Below are 15,299 nucleotides of genomic sequence, written 5' to 3'. Positions count from 1 at the left end.
CCGAACTGAACACTGAATCTCCACATTTGCAGATACTGCCCTTGGATCTTCTGGATCATGTTCATGATAATTTGGCAGAGGCCATTGGTGAAACCTTTTTTCTGAGCATAAAATATCCTCCAAACTTCAAGATGGGACAGAGTGAGTTGCTGTAGCATCTCAGCTTTTTGATGGTGAGATGGGGGTTATTGGGACTAAGATGCTGGCCATCACAGGGCCCCGGAAACCGAAAGAAGATAACCTACTAGACACGGTACTGGGGTGTCACTGGACACCTAAAATACTGTGGGTAGCTCTGGTCTCGATGCCTCAAGAAACACACAGTGGGGGGACTACCCTGGTGGTCCGGTGGTCTCGGATCCGCCTTCTGGTGCAGGGGACAGGGGTCTGATCCCTGGTTAGAGAACTAGGATCCCATGTGCTGTGGGGCAAGTAAACCAGCACACCACACCTCCTGAGACCACACGCCACAGCCGGAGAGAGGCGTGCACACCGCATCAAAAGATGCCACAGGCTACAGCGAGGACGGCGCCACGCTAAGACTAACAGCATAAACAGACCAGCCAGTGTTAGAGACACAAGGCGGGCTGGACAAGGTGACTGGGCTGGCCAGGAGCAAGGGGCCAGGTGAACTCGTATGGCCTCCAGAAGGGAAAAGCTGGGCTTGATTGAGTCCTGAAAAGTGTGGGCCAGCAGGAGGTGTTCGATCAAAAATGATGGGGAGTTTCTGGGGCAAAGCAGGGTCTGCCTGGCTCTGCCCTCTCTACTCGGCGCCCTTGGGCAGGACTTCACCTCTGAAAGCCTCAGGTGAGTGGACAGCGAGATCTATTGGGAAGGACTGAAGACTGAAACAACGGGCATGTCCCACCCACGACGGATGGACTGCGAGGCGTGACTGAGCGTGAGGGGGGCACACGCGCGTCCAGAGCGTCTGCTGCAGCTGGAGAGAGACGGGAGGTGAGGGAACCCCTCCAGGAAAACGTTCCACACGGAGTGGATCAAAGAAACGTCCTCACTCTGGCAGGACCACAAACTTAGGGACACACCAAAGAGATGAGGTTTCTAATCAGGCCCGACAGCTCTCTAGGTCACGGAAAGCAGCTTGGACCAAAGGTTCTGAGACTCAGCTGCTCACTCAGGTCAGCTGGAGAGCTTTGAAAGTCCCAGTGCCCAGGGGAACCCCACACGGACCGTCTCGGAAGCTCTGAGGGTCGGACCCAAGTTCTAGGAGCTCTCCCGGCGGTGCGGCTGAGGCTGAGTGCAGTGTGTGTTGGGGACGACGTCGACGTGACAAGTTTTCAGAGAGAGGAAAACTAGGTCGAGCTGCCTGGCTCCCCTGGGTGGTTCGGGCGGGGGACTGGGACAGACATGCTCATCTTTCCAGGAACGGGGGAGGCCCTCATTTCGAGATTCAGGGCTGTGACTTCCAGGACTGCTGGCCGTCTCCAGTGGCTAGACGCGAGCCAGCATCGCCGTCCGCCCCTCCTCCCCAGTGCCGGCTGCGGAGGCGGCCTCGCCGCTGCCCGGGGCACTAACCCCCCAAGTCCTACCTTGCCGGTGGACTCGGTGCCCCGCAGGATGCACAGGTACACCACCAGCCAGGCCAGGATGAGGCACAGCGCCGGCTCCCACTGCACCGCCCCGCTCTCCTGGATGGATGGCGAGATGTTGAGGGTCTTCCGGTACCAGAAGTACTGCGTGGACGAGGCCTTCTCACACTCCTCGATGTAGCCGGTGCGGTTGCCATTCAGCGGGCACACGGACCACGGCAGGGGGTCCTGTGGGGTCAAAATAAACATTACACTCAGCGGTGAGGGTGGAGGCCAAAGGTCGGGGTGGGAGGACGGGAGGCGGCCCTGAGGGGAGGCTCTTGGAAGAGGTCACTGGTCCCCAAAGGGCAGGAGCTCCTGAAGGCAGGGCAGGAGCTCCTGAAGGCAGGCCAGGAGCCAAAGGCTGTCCCCCACCCCGGGCACAGGAGGGGCTTGGGCAGAGGGACAGGCGGGCAGGGGCCCCACACTCCCACCAATCCCGTGGGTGTCTGCTGAAAACATCTCGGCTCTATGCTGGGTGGGAGAGATCGAATCAAAGGGACAATGGCCAGATTGTCTATGACAAATGAACTCTGACCCACAACCTCTGTAGCCTCCAACCCAGGAACCCAAACCGCAGTACCTGCAGTCATCAGCTAGGAGCGGTCAGGACTTGGTCACTGACTGCAGCTTTCTGAACCTGTGTTCCCTCCAACTCAGGACCAAGAGGAAAAAGCCAGAGACCCCCTGCCTAACCAGTCACACACCCAACACAATTCCCCAGTCGTCTGCCTGCCCTGGAGTCTCTGTCAAATGCAAGTGATGGGACTCCCTCGTCGTAACAAACTCTGGATAAATAGCCTCTGCTTGCTCTCATCTGGGTGGTCTTTATTTCCACAAGCCCCTAGCAAGGCCCAGCAGGAATAAGACTTGGGTCCTGTCCTTGCTACCTGGGTGGAGACGGGCATTTCCTAACAGTCACTGTGTCTGGAAGTTCGAGGGGGCTGCGGTTTGTTCCCACCGCAGCCTTCTTCTGTATCTAAGACAGACGAGCAGGTACTGATGACTCCTGTTAAGCCTGAGTCAAGCTACACCTGAAGCAGTTCCACTCCTGGACTTTGCAGGTAGAGCCAGGAAGGGCTTCTTCTGCATCAGCTAGTTCCAGCTGGGCTCTCTCTCCCTTAGAAACCAGAGTGCCTAAATGGTGCAGAGGGTTGGGTGAACTCCGGGAGTTGGTGATGGACAGGGAGGCCTGGCGTGTTGCGGTTCATGGGGTCGCAAAGAGTTGGACACAACTGAGAGACTGAACTGAACTGAAATGGTGCAGGTATGATGAACATGACCCAAGGCCAAGAGCTAAAGAGAAGTGCTGAACTGAGTGGGGGAGGGAGGGGGGTTAGGGTCCCACCTCTGCTCTGCCAAAAACCAGCCCCACGTGGATCAGATTTCATTAGATAAAAACTCCCCGCTGACAGAAGCAAGTCTAACCCCAATGGGTTCAACCCCTATATTTCACAGGAAACAGAAATGAGCCCCAACAGCATTACCTGATGGGCTAGGGCCACTCTGCTGGTAAGGAGCTGGAGCCCACGTCTGTCACCTGGAAAGTGCTTAGGCCCCTGTGCTGCTGGGACCCCTGGCAGAAAACGACCCCTCCAAGCCGGTTTCTAGCTTTGACCTAAAATGCTTCCAAAGGTGACCACCAGCAACTCCCCTTGAGAGGCGGTGCCCTCTGCCCCTGCCCGTGACCCGGGCTGACCTGTGTCCAGGTCTGACCAACAGGAGGCAACGTGCGGCTGCATGACCTCCTGGCCTCACATCTGAGGCCTTGCAGCTTTTACTTTCACCCTCGTGGACCAGCACCCTGCACAGACCCTTGGGCTGGACTGCTGAGCGAGGCGGACTGGTGGAGAGAAAGGCCGCGTGGAGCAAACCAAAGTGGAGTGACAGCCGGGACTGCACCCCCATCAGGCAGGGGGTCCCTGTGGACCTGAAGCCCAGACCACAGCCCCCCTGGGTCCGCCTGGCCTAGGGGGGACTGACTGCGTCCATTCATTGTTGTTCAGCACAGCCTGGTCGCCAACCTTGGCTACACAAACATGACTTAAATCACTCAGAGGAAGGGAGGCTTTAAAAACTCTGACACCCAGGCTGCATCGGCAGTGACTCAGATTTCACTGGTCTGGGTGGGGCCTGGGTCTGAGTTTTAAAAGCTCCCCCAGGTGATTCCAGCTCGCAGCCAGCATGGAGAAGCTTTAAGCATGGAAGGACTTAGACTGACCACTTCTCAGCACCCAGCCTCTCTCCCCCTGAATCACTAGGTGAGCAGGCCGAGATCCCTGCATTCACATGCTTATTAGCCTGGAGCTCCCACGGGGAAAAGCTGGAAAGCCCGACTTGGTTGGACCAGAGCACAGACCCCACGGCCAGGCTGCTGCGTCCAGCCTTCCAACTTCGCCCCTCTGGAACCTGGGGCACCAGTATCGCAGGGTGTGGTTGTGATTACACAAGGGCATAGTTCTAAAGTGCTGGTGGCGCTAGCTGGCCCGGAGCAAGTGTGAGTGAGTGTCTGCAGCTGGAGGCACGGTCATTCCTCGGGACCATGGAGGCAGCCTCACGGCAGAGGGATGCGGGAGAGGCACATGGACCTGTGAGGGCCGGAATGAATGGCCAAGTGATTTCCAGGAATCCGTGACTTTGACACTTCTGAGGGTTAGAGAATGGTACCCCCTTACTTTATATACTTTATTTTTGCCTTTGGAAAATGGTCAAATCATCTTGATTTGTTCACACAATGCTTCCACTTTTGGAAAACGGCCTTCAGGATGCCTATATATAATGCCTGCAGCATGTATGACAACGCCGCAGTTGGAATGGCATCGTGCAGCGCACAGCCTGCCCAGCCACACATGGTAGCCCAGCATGGAGGAAGGGAATGGTCCCTAGGCAGGAGAGCAGAGAGGCTGCCCCGCTGCCACCCAGAAGGTGGAGGAGGGGCACGGTTGCGATTAGTCTTCATGGAACTCTAGGCTGAGCCAGGGGGAGGAAGGGAGGCACAGGTGAGCTCAGAGCAGAGTCCGTCCTGTCAGGGCATTTTCCAACCAGATGACCTGGGTGTGGCAGAGTGGAAAGCTACCGCTGGATGTGGATATAGCATCTTCTGAGAAGGATGCCAGCCCTTGACTATTGAGGTCGAATATTCACCCAAGCATTTCTCAGGGCCCCAAAGATTCAAGGGTGTACTCAAATGCTCCAGAGACTGGCCTCACAAGCTGGGGTCAGTTCCGAGTCCACAACCAGGCCCACATAGCTTCTGACCTTGGAGACAGGGTCTGGCTCGTGAAGGCCTGGCTCAGTGGCGAAGGGGCAGGCATCCCCCCCGGGGGCTCCCGTCTCCCCATCTTTCCCCGTCTGGGAAGAGGCTGAGGTGCAGGAGGCCGCATGAAGAGGGGCCCTGGGGGCGGACAGACAGACTCTGAGGAAAAGATGTGGACACAGGCCACGAGGGGAAGCTTTGGACACTAAGACCCCCTCTCGGTGTGGAATTAGGGTCCTCTCTTCGCCACAAGCCCCAGTCCCTTCCACATTTTCTACAGTGAGCATCAGCTAGGGCTACAGTCAGAAATGCGTGTTTCAAATGCGCATCTTTGTGTTACAGGGTGACGGTGGTTCTTCTAGAACTTTTGCAAACACAAGAAGGGACCCGGCTGGGGTCAGAAACCTGGGAGGACACGTGATGAGAGGCAGGAGGCGGAGGGGGGGGAGGCCACGAGGTCACGCTCAGCGGGGGGCAGTCCCCATCAGCTGTCCCCACAGGTTCCCCCAGCCCAGCAGGCAGCGGGTCTTGATATTCTGGAGGGGGTCACATCCTTCAGAGAGCACCTGATGAGATCTGGGGGCCTGCTCCCCAAAAATGTACGCACACATTGCACACAACAGCAGGGGTCCACAGATCCCCGGCTTGGAAGCCCTCTGCTCGGTCCGGGGTGCCTGGCCGCCCCTGGCCTGGCGCGGCGCCCTTGAGGCCGGCGCCCCTCGCCCCCGCCCCCCGGGCCCTGCTGCCGCCCGCGGCCGCTCACCTGGAAGGAGTGGAAGAGGTACCAGAAGGCCCAGGCGTTGACCACGTTGTAGTACATGCAGAGGAAGAAGGACACCACCACGCTGGCCACGCCTGCGGAGACAGGACGCGGGGCCCTGAGGAGCGCCCGGAGCCAGGACACGCCCGCAGGGCCCGCTCGCCACGGCAGGGCCCGCTGTGGGGCCTGGCACCCGCGAGCGCCCTCTAAGGGTCGGTCTCGCCTTCTGCCGCCCTCCCCGCCTCCTGGGCCGTGAAGCCGGTGGCGCTCTTCTAGGGGCCTGACAACTGCAGCGCGACCTCAGGCCCACTTCGCAGAGGGGCAGCCAACACAGCACTTCCCCGAGGCCACGCCGCTATGAAGCGGTGGAGCTGGGATTCGCGCCTCGTGTCACTGATGCCAGACGTCACAGCTGCCCGCTCCTCGGCCTGCCTACAGCGGGGTCGCTGGCGCCACACCCTGCTCCGTGGTGGTGGGGAGCAGGCTGGGAGCAGTGTCAGGCGTGGAGGGGACGGGGCTGCCCCTGAGCTGAGCAGACCTGCGGGGAACCAGTCGGGGTGCCGGGGGACCCGGAGCAGAGTGTGGGGGTCTGGAGAGCCAGTGCACGCCTCCGGGCCGAGCCCCTGCTCCGGGACCTCTCCTCGGGCCTTCCCTACCCCACCCCGCCTTGCAGAGCTGGCTGGTAAACATTCACCAGCATCCCCAGCTGGCACCCACATCTGGTGTTTTTCCTATTAGGCCGCAAACGCTGCCTCGGAGGAGCCCTCTGTGATTGACGGCTTGGGCCCATCATAAAAGCACACACCTCTGTGTTAAAAATTAACAGCCGTTCAAGACGAGGGGGCAGTTCCCCTTGGATGTGTGAGGCCTCTGGACACACTTCTTCTGCACCTGAGATGAAGTTATGTGCCAGTTCACACGTGCCCTGTTCCTGAAACTTTCCTGTGTTTTCCTGTTCCCCTTTCTGCCTGTATGTGTGTGTGGGTGTGGGTGTGAGAGAGGTGAGCAGAACAGACCGTGGCCACTGCTGGCCAAAGTTCGTCCTGCTCCCAGGGGAGCCTGGCACATGAGGGCCGTGCTGGGCAGACAAAGATCCCACGAGGGCACCCCAGACACTGGCTGAAAGTAACTCAGGAGGCGAGAGGGAAGGCAGTACCCCTCTTGCTACTCACTGGGCCCCTACTTCCATGCACCAGGGATATTAGCAGCACCCCACAAGCCCTCTGGTGTGATGATGATTCGTGAGCTCACACTCACACAGGCCAGCGGCCTAGCACTGGTGCTCGCTGATGGGGGGAGACGTCAGTAATTAGCAGGAGCCACTGTGTGGTCCCGCAGCGGCCGGTGGCAGGGCCCAGACACTGGGTTACAGCTCTTGTCTTGGGCATTTCTTTCTTATGTGTGTGTACAGCTGTCCAGGCCTCACACATCCAGTGGAACCGCCCCCTCGTCTGACTCTTGGAGACCCTCTGGATGGTAGCCGGCCAGGCTTCTCTGTCCATGGGACTTTTCAGGCAAGAACACTGGCAAGCCATAAGTAGCATGAGTTAAATCGCTCAGTGGTGTCCAAGTCTTGGCAAATACCGGAGTGGGTTGCATTTTCTCCTCTAGCAGGTATTTTCAACCCAGGGATGGAACCCACATCTCCTGAGTTGGCAGGCAGATTCTGTGCTGTGGAGTCACCAGGGAAGCCCTACTTCCCTGTTCCAGAGGGGACTGAGGGGTGCCCACTTACCGACGCCGCTGAGGTAGGGGCTGACGGTCCTCCAGGCCCCGATGCTGCCCTGGCGCATGCGCTGCCCCACCGCCAGCTCCAGGTACAGCAGCGGCATGCCCTCCACGACCAGCATGATGATGTAGGGCACCAGGAAGCTCCCTGCAGGCGGGCAGAGACAAAGCTGGGCCGTCACCCGGGGCTCCCCCCGGGGACCCCCACACACACCCTTCCTCTCCACCACCCCCCCACATTCTACTCGCCACTTCCTTCTCCTAACTTTCCCTTCATTCATCCGTTCTTAAACACAGTTTTAAAATATATTGTTTACTTTTGGCTGTGGTCTTCGTTTACTTTTGGTCTTCGTTGCTGCACGCGGGCTTTCTCTGGTTGCAGCTAGTGGGGGCTACTCTCCAGCTGCAGTGAGAAGCCTTCAGTAGCTGTGGTTCCCCGGGGCGCTAGAGTCAGGTTCAGTAGTCACGGCATAGGGGCTTAGTTGCTCTGTGGCATGTGGGATCTTCCTGGATCAGGGATCGAACCCGTGTCTCCTGCATTGGATTCTTTACCAGAGACCCACCAGGGAAGCCCCATCCATCCATTCCTGAATTTTCCCTTTTCCCCAGAATCCATCCCTCCACCTGTCCACTCGTCTGTCCTTCCATCCACCCATCCTTCTATCCTTTTACCTTTCGACTCACCGTGCCACCCACGGATCACATGCACCCACATCAGTCCTTAATGTCTCTAAATACTTCCATCCTGCGTGGTAAAGTGCCCTGTCCCAAGACCCTTGAGCGCCTTCAGTGCCTCAGCTGCCCCCGCCCCTCTGCCAGAAGCCCCGATTCCATTTCTGCTAAAGCAGCTAATGGCTGGTCAGAGCCCAGGCCACTGAGTGGTTACCTGTTCTGAACATCGCCCCTCGATCCGGCCAGACAGCCACCCACCTCCACGTACTTCCCTTGGGCTTTTCACGGGGCCCGCATGGTGCCCCACAGTGGGTGTTACCCTAAACAGGTGCCTCACTGAACACTTAGTCTGGGCCAGGCCCCGAGCTGAGTGTGCGGAGGATAGGAGAATAGCAGCCCTGCTTCCTGCCCACGAGGGGTCACCCAGGCAGAAAAATTTCAGTGGCCTTATGATTGTCAAGAACCACAGGTACTCTGCAGGGCCTATGTCTTCAGAGACGAGGCTGGGGCTTGATAGGTATGTGTGGAGACAAGGGGTCCCCAGTAGACAGAACCCAGGCCACCGCCTCCCTTGAAGGAGCACTTCTGTTGTATATATGTCCATTTTATACAGTGGCCCTTGGCCTAAATTTTCATTTTAATAACAGGTTACCAAGTGGCTCAGTGATAAAGAATTGTCTGCAATGCAGGAGATGCAGGTTCTATCCCTGGGTCGGGGTGATCCCCTGGAGAAGGAAATGGCAACCCACCCCAGTATTCTTGCCTGGGAAATCCCATGGACAGAGGAGCCTAGTGGGCTCCAGTCCACGGGGTCGCACCGAGTCAGACTCGACTGAGCGACTGCACACCACCACCACTGTGACTAGCGCAGATTTGAGCCACTGGTTCCTAAGGCGCCATCTGCAGACGCGGACCCTTGGTGATGGTGGGGAGCAGGGGGAGTGAACAGAGCCAAGAAAGGAGCCCCCCACCCGCAGACACATGGAAAGGGGCTGGCAGCCTGCTGGAGGGGGGCCCCGGCCCAGCCGCCCCACTGTTTCTGCTGCTGGTCCCGTCTCCTCCTCCAGATGCCCTCGGACACCTCTCCCCCAGCTCCTGGCTCCTTGTCAGTGGACCTGAAAAAACGTTCGCTGGGAGAGGAGGGCAGGACTCTGAGTGAAAGAAAACCCTGACCCTACAGCTGCAGGGATTAAGGGCTGCTTACACAAGGAACTGGCTCTGGAAGTATCAAGGTAAACAGAATACATATGTTCACAGACACATCTAATACTCACAAAAATGCTCCCTTGGGGACTGGCCTGGTGGTTCAGTGTCAGTTCAGCCTTCCAATGCAGGGTCCTCGGGTTCACTCCCTGGTCAGGGAACTAGGACCCCACATGCCGCGGGGCAACTGAGCCCGTGGGCCGTAAGAAAAAGATTCTGCGTCCCGCAACCCAAGATGCCGCGCAGCTACTAAGGCCCAACCCGGCCAACAGGCTTCCTTTTAGAGCCGCCACCGCACACTCGTGCTGTCCCGTAGCCCACGCTTCTCTCACGACCACTCTCTGGACCACAGCGTGTACATTCCACTAGGACAACGTGCCCACAAGTCCTCATCGGGCCCTGGACGCTTAGGCTGTTGCCGGTCCTCTGCCATCGTAAGCAAAGCCTGGTCCGTGCGTTTATCTCCTCGGGAGAGAAATCCCAGAAGGAGGCGGCTGGCACCAAGGCCATGCAGAGCCCCCGCCCACCCCCACCCGACCCTCTCACCTCGGAGAGAACGGTGCGAGCGTGTGCTCACCAGAGCAGGCCGCACGCCAGCGGGCTCTGCACACCCAGCTCCGAACTCCCTGCTCACATCAGGGTGACGGCAAATCCTGCCCCCTCATCTCTGGACTCTGCCAGGCCCTCGCCGGGCTTCAGCATCTCACCGGCTCCTCTCAACAGCAAGGAGTCCGAGAGGCCGCGGGGGGCTCGCGCCCAACAGACACCATCCGTACAGGCTGTGCTGATACAGCCTGCCTGGAGCAGCCTTCAGTGGTTGTAAGAAAAGCTTCATTTCACCCAAGGTGTTAAACAGTAACCACGGGAGGCCTGGCAAGGTCCACAGAACGTTCTTCTCTCTCACAGGCCCTGCCTGATGGTCCACTGTCCGTGTGAAGGTTGGAACTTCAAGGCCTGGCGCCCAGATGGGGATATGAGGGCTCTGCAGCCCTGCCCTTCCTGCGGTGGGTTTTACTATCCTCTCCCATCACCCAACCATCCAACAGACACACAGTCCCAAGTGGATCTGTCTACAATCACTTTCTCAACAAATGATGCTGGAACAATCCATCCATATGCAGAAAAAGTGAACCTCAACCCATGTCTCACATTTTATACACCGCTCACCCCCCCCAAAAAAAGGCCCTTAAAATGGACCACTGACCAAACGGACAACCTAAAACTATAAAACTTCTAGAAGAAAACACAAGAGAAAGTCTTTCTGACCTTGGGTTAGGCCTAGATTTCTTAGATACAACATCAGAAAAACTTTTTGTGAAAGAAAATATTGATAAATGTTGGTAAGATATTGGGCTTCATTTTAAAACTGTGCTTCATGAAAGAAATCTGGAAAACAAACCGACAAGCTACGAACTGGGAGAAAGCATCAGGGAAACACATCTGACAAAGACATCCACGTTTCTTCATATCCAGAATATATATTAATAAAAACTCAGAAATGAGAAAACACGTTCAGAAATGTACAAAAATGAAGACATTTCACTGAAGACAATACATAAGTGGTGTTTGTTAGGAGAATGCATTTTTGACCCTTCATGAGATGTCAGCATACACCGAACAGAATGCCGGCAACAGGAAATGCTGACGATTCCAAGTGCTGACGAGGATTTGCGAATTCCCATACATCGCTAGTGGGAATGTAAGATGGTTCAGCCACTCTAGAAAGCAGCTTGGCAGCTGCTTCTAAAGTTCAGCACACATTTACCGTATGACCCAGAAATCCCACTCCTGGGTATTGACTCCAGAGAAATGAAAACTTACATTCACACAAAAGCCTATACACTGACATTTACAGGGTCTGTATTCACAGCTGTCATAAACTAGAAACAATCTAACTGTCCTTCAGTGAGTGCATGGATAAATAAATCCTGGTGTATCTATATAAGGAAATGGTACTCAGCCAATTGAAAAAAAAACAAGCTCTCCCAAGCAGCAACATGGGAGAATCTCAAAAGCATTATGCTAAGTGGAAGATACCAGATTCAAAAGATGCGACATACTGTGTGATTCCATTCATACGACATTCTGAAACAGGCAAAACTATAGGGGAAAAGCTGTGGCTTCGGGGGCTGGCTGGAGTGAGGAGGGGCTGACTACTCGGGATTGTGGTGCCGATAACACAGCTGCCTGCACTGGTCAAAATTCATGTAACTGTTCACCAAAAAATGTCGATTTTTCTGTATGCAAAAAAATCTCAATAAAAGAATTTTGTTTTGTGATCAGTTTGAGTACAAGCCCACTCAGCAAACCCTCTTCCAACTGGACTATTCCTCAAACTCCTTTTATATAAGAGTTTTGACCCAGGCTCTGTATGAGGAGAGCCTGGCATCAGAGATAAGCTAACAGAGACCTGAGGCTGGTGAGCTTGCTCCCCTGCATGTCAATGGGGCAAAAGTGGGAGACTAACCGCCACCCCCCACCACCACAGGCGTGCTCTTGGCCGCTCCTGCAGAGACGCGGAGTCTATTTCCGCCCGTGGGTCTGGGCAGAGGCCCTGGGACTTACTTTGTCCACTAGAATGTGGGGAAGGGGGCACCATGATGGTTACAGAGCCCAGACCTCAAGATGCCTTCCAGCTCCAGCCTCATCCTTTTGGAGCCCAGCCCTGAGGCCACCACGCACAGGCCACCTGGGGATGAGGGGCCACACGAAGGAGAGCCAAGGGGTCCAGCCAACGCAACACCAACTGCCAACTCGTGGGGGGCCTTCCACCCCAGCTGACCCACCAGCAAATGTAGCTGTGTGAACCAGGCCTGATGAGCCTGGAAGAGAAGCGCCCAGCCACTGACAGAAGCGTGAGGAAACCGTGTTAGCTGTGACTTTTTACTTGGACAAAATTAAACAGGTTGACACGTCTCCAGTTACAATGAAATGACCATTTACTTCATTGGACAGGCAGACCTCTTGGAGGCAAACTCATGGAGAGCTTAGTATAGTGCCCAAGGTTTTAAACTCTTTGAGTTATTCATCTTTGACGGAATCCAGTGCCACTTCCAAAAAAGTGGCATTTCATTTTGTCTTTTCTTTCTTCTGTTGCTGTTCCCTGCTGAACCCTTTTAGGAAGCAACATCTACCGACTGAGAAGGTTCATTCCAAACGCACTAATTTTTGCAACTTTCTCCTGCTGTAAGGTATTCCCTAACCCCCGCCAAAAAAAGGCCAAGTTTACCGTTCTTATATTTTCAGGGGCCTCAGGATCTGTATTAGTATAATGTCTATAGGCCTGATAAATCTTTTCCAAAAATTTAGAAGGGTCTTCACTGGTTTTTGTTGAATTGCTTGAATTTTGTTCAGACTCTTTTGCTTCGGGTCCGCTTTTCAAAGCCCGGCTAGGACGTACTGAGAAGCAACGTTTGAATAAGAGCAGGCCTCCCTCGTTGGGACCCAATTTGGTTCAGCTATGATACTGCTAAGTGGGTTCAGCTGTAGGACAGCCTCCTTGTAAGGGGGTCACAATCTTTCCAAATAAACTCATCCGAACCTAGCCAGCAGGTGGTTGGCATTGAGGCCCCCAGGAGACGACGGGGTAACCAAGTTGCCCTGTCCCGGGAGTGGCTTCTGGCCCCAACTGGTGCCTGTCGGGTCTTAGATGGTGATACCAGACCGGGTCCCGGCGTCCCAGCGCTCACACGGGGTTTTCTGGTTGATCCCTTGAAGGAGGGGCTGTCCTGGGCTCAGCTGGAGGAGTTAAGGTTTGCAGCAACCTGTCCTCACTCTCCTTATCATCTTTTTCTTATTTTCTCTGATGTAATAGCACAAACGCTTGCATGTAGAGAATGTCACCATTTTCCCCCCATTCTTCACAGAACAGCCACCCTAAGACCATAAATAGCAATGGATTATCTCTAACTACAAAAGGGTGCCTTTTGGTATCAAACAACCAGGCTGAATGCTGGGCTGGGGCGTTTGGTGATTTTAGGAACCAAGCAGAACCTTTCTATTATCCCTGGGATAAGAAGAGGTTTTTGTTTTTTTCTTTTCTATTACTCTCCTCCATGTGACATCATTAAGTATTTTAAGTATCATCAAATTGATTTGGTTGTAAGTGGAGGAACAGGGCCAAACAAAATGAAACAAAAAACCCTAAAGACAATCAGAAAATCCTAAATAAACCTCCAGTTTGGTCTCGGGGTTTTGCATATGCCAACAACGCAGGAGGCCACAGGCGACGTCACTAACACAGCAAGGGCGGCAGTGCCTGGTGCACAGGGCCCCTGGGGCACGCCGCTGGAGCCCCCTGGGGAGGAGACCCTAACAGGTACCGTGGCCACTCGGGGTTACAGTGAAATCACCTTCCACGCACAGCTGGAATCAGATCACTCACCCAAAACACGCCTCAGAGGGCTTTCTTTAGGGACAGTTGAAACATTTCCCATTTTAAAGACAGAAATTCAAGACAAAATATAGACGGCCCATACACATGCTAACATCCGAGAAAGCAGGTGGTCCCAGGGTAAAGAACACGCCTGCCATGCAGGGGACACGGGTTCCAGGTCCAAGAAGATCCCACGTGCCCTGGAGCCCGCGCTCGCAGCGAGAGCCTGAGCACAGCAACGAAGATGCAGTGCAGCCAAAAAATAAATCTGTACAAAAGAACAGAAAACAAAGAATCAAACGAACCAGGTAAAAGTCCAGCAACTCTTTCCTGTCTCCAACAGGGTAGCCCACTCAAATACATAACAACTTGCCTTATTTTGAAGAAAAAGCCCCACACCCAAAGGAAATAAAGTTTCCGGCTGTACACACCAGAGTGATTTACCTTACTATATGAAATCCATCGGATCCCAGATATCAATTCCTAGCTCCAAACGCCAAGCACTGGAGAAGCCAGTGCTGCTTCGGAGACTTTTGAAGCCCAGGTGCACAGAACGAGCGGTCCTGAGGGCTGCTAGGGCCTTACTCAAACATTCCCCCAAATCTGTTACTTACTCCAAGTTTGTGCTCCTGACTGAATGACGGGCCAATTAATGGAAACATGAGTTGCTGGGGCAAGGAATAGCAACTCTAGTTGGAAAGCTAGCAGACTGAGAAGATGGCGGACTCAAAGCCGAGAGTAAGAAATCAGGCTCTTTTATAGTAAGGGGGAGGGCGTAAAGCCAAGCATTTCCTGCTTCCGGTCAGCCTGGTTGGGGGCGTGGGGGAGAGCAATGCAGCCAATTCACTCGTGGGCCTCACCAGGATGTTTCTGAGCCGTGAGTGCTCAGTCGCTCGGTTGTGTCCAACTCTTTGCGACTCCAAGGATCATAGCCCGCCAGGCTCCTCTGTCCAGGGGATGCTCCAGGCAGGACTACTGGAGTGGGTTGCCATTTCCTCCTCCAGGGGATCTTCCTGACCCATGGATCGAACCCACGTCTCCTGGGTCTCCTGCATCGGCAGGTAAATTTTTTTTTACCACTGAGCCACCTGGACAGTCCCTCCCGTGAGCTAAATAAAGCTATTTTAGCTTGATGCGTCTTACCCTGGGAGCCAGGGTTCCCAGAGATGGCTCATTATGTATAATTCAAGCTTTAGGCAACACCCCTTTAGTGATTAACTTGTGCTAGAATACAAAGGTTCTTCCCTATTTTGGGCCCAGCCTAACCCCAGGATAACTCTGCTGGCATCTCTGTGCAGTTCCCTGTGTTCCCCTTCCAGGTGCCCAGCACGTGTTGGAAGCCCAAGAGCTTGGTTGTTACTGGGACTGAACCCAGAATCCCCAGGATGAGCCACAGACGTGTTCTCTCAAGGGACCGCCCGGCCACATTTCCTGACGCCTGGGACCCAGCATCTCAAGCTTACTTGCCAAATTGTGCTTGACACTTTACAGCCTCTGAAACTCCGGATTCTGCTCCATCCAGGAGCACTGCAGAAACATCAAGATCCAGAGACTGAGTGCGTGAGCACACACACACACACGCACGCACACACACGCACACACAGTACAAGGGAGCAGTGGTCGTGCCGTCCGCCTGTCCGTCCGTGGACTGACCCAGTGCGGCTCAGTCCCAGGCTGGGTGCTGCCCAGAGGGCTGTAGCTCCAGGCGTGCCGGGG

General features: G+C 55.1%; 1 protein-coding gene across 2 annotated transcripts in view; it reads right to left on the bottom strand.

Annotated features, from left to right (window-relative positions):
* SLC6A20 (solute carrier family 6 member 20) overlaps positions 1 to 15,299 on the bottom strand; it is a 56,063-nt gene that overhangs the window by 36,557 nt on the left and 4,207 nt on the right. For both annotated transcript variants that reach the window (XR_011563062.1, XM_019985053.2), the window contains exons 2-4: positions 7,341 to 7,481; positions 5,609 to 5,700; positions 1,551 to 1,778 (exon numbers count right to left, since the gene is read on the bottom strand). Coding sequence is in view for 1 of the 2 variants with exons in the window: in XM_019985053.2 (XP_019840612.2) it covers positions 1,551 to 1,778; positions 5,609 to 5,700; positions 7,341 to 7,481 (461 nt within the window). In the remaining variant the exon portion in view is untranslated. The remainder of the gene's footprint in view (positions 1 to 1,550; positions 1,779 to 5,608; positions 5,701 to 7,340; positions 7,482 to 15,299) is intronic.

Source organism: Bos indicus, chromosome 22 (assembly GCF_029378745.1).
Source record: "Bos indicus isolate NIAB-ARS_2022 breed Sahiwal x Tharparkar chromosome 22, NIAB-ARS_B.indTharparkar_mat_pri_1.0, whole genome shotgun sequence".
NCBI lineage: Eukaryota > Metazoa > Chordata > Mammalia > Artiodactyla > Bovidae > Bos > Bos indicus.
This window is presented reverse-complemented; position numbering and strand designations above follow the sequence as displayed.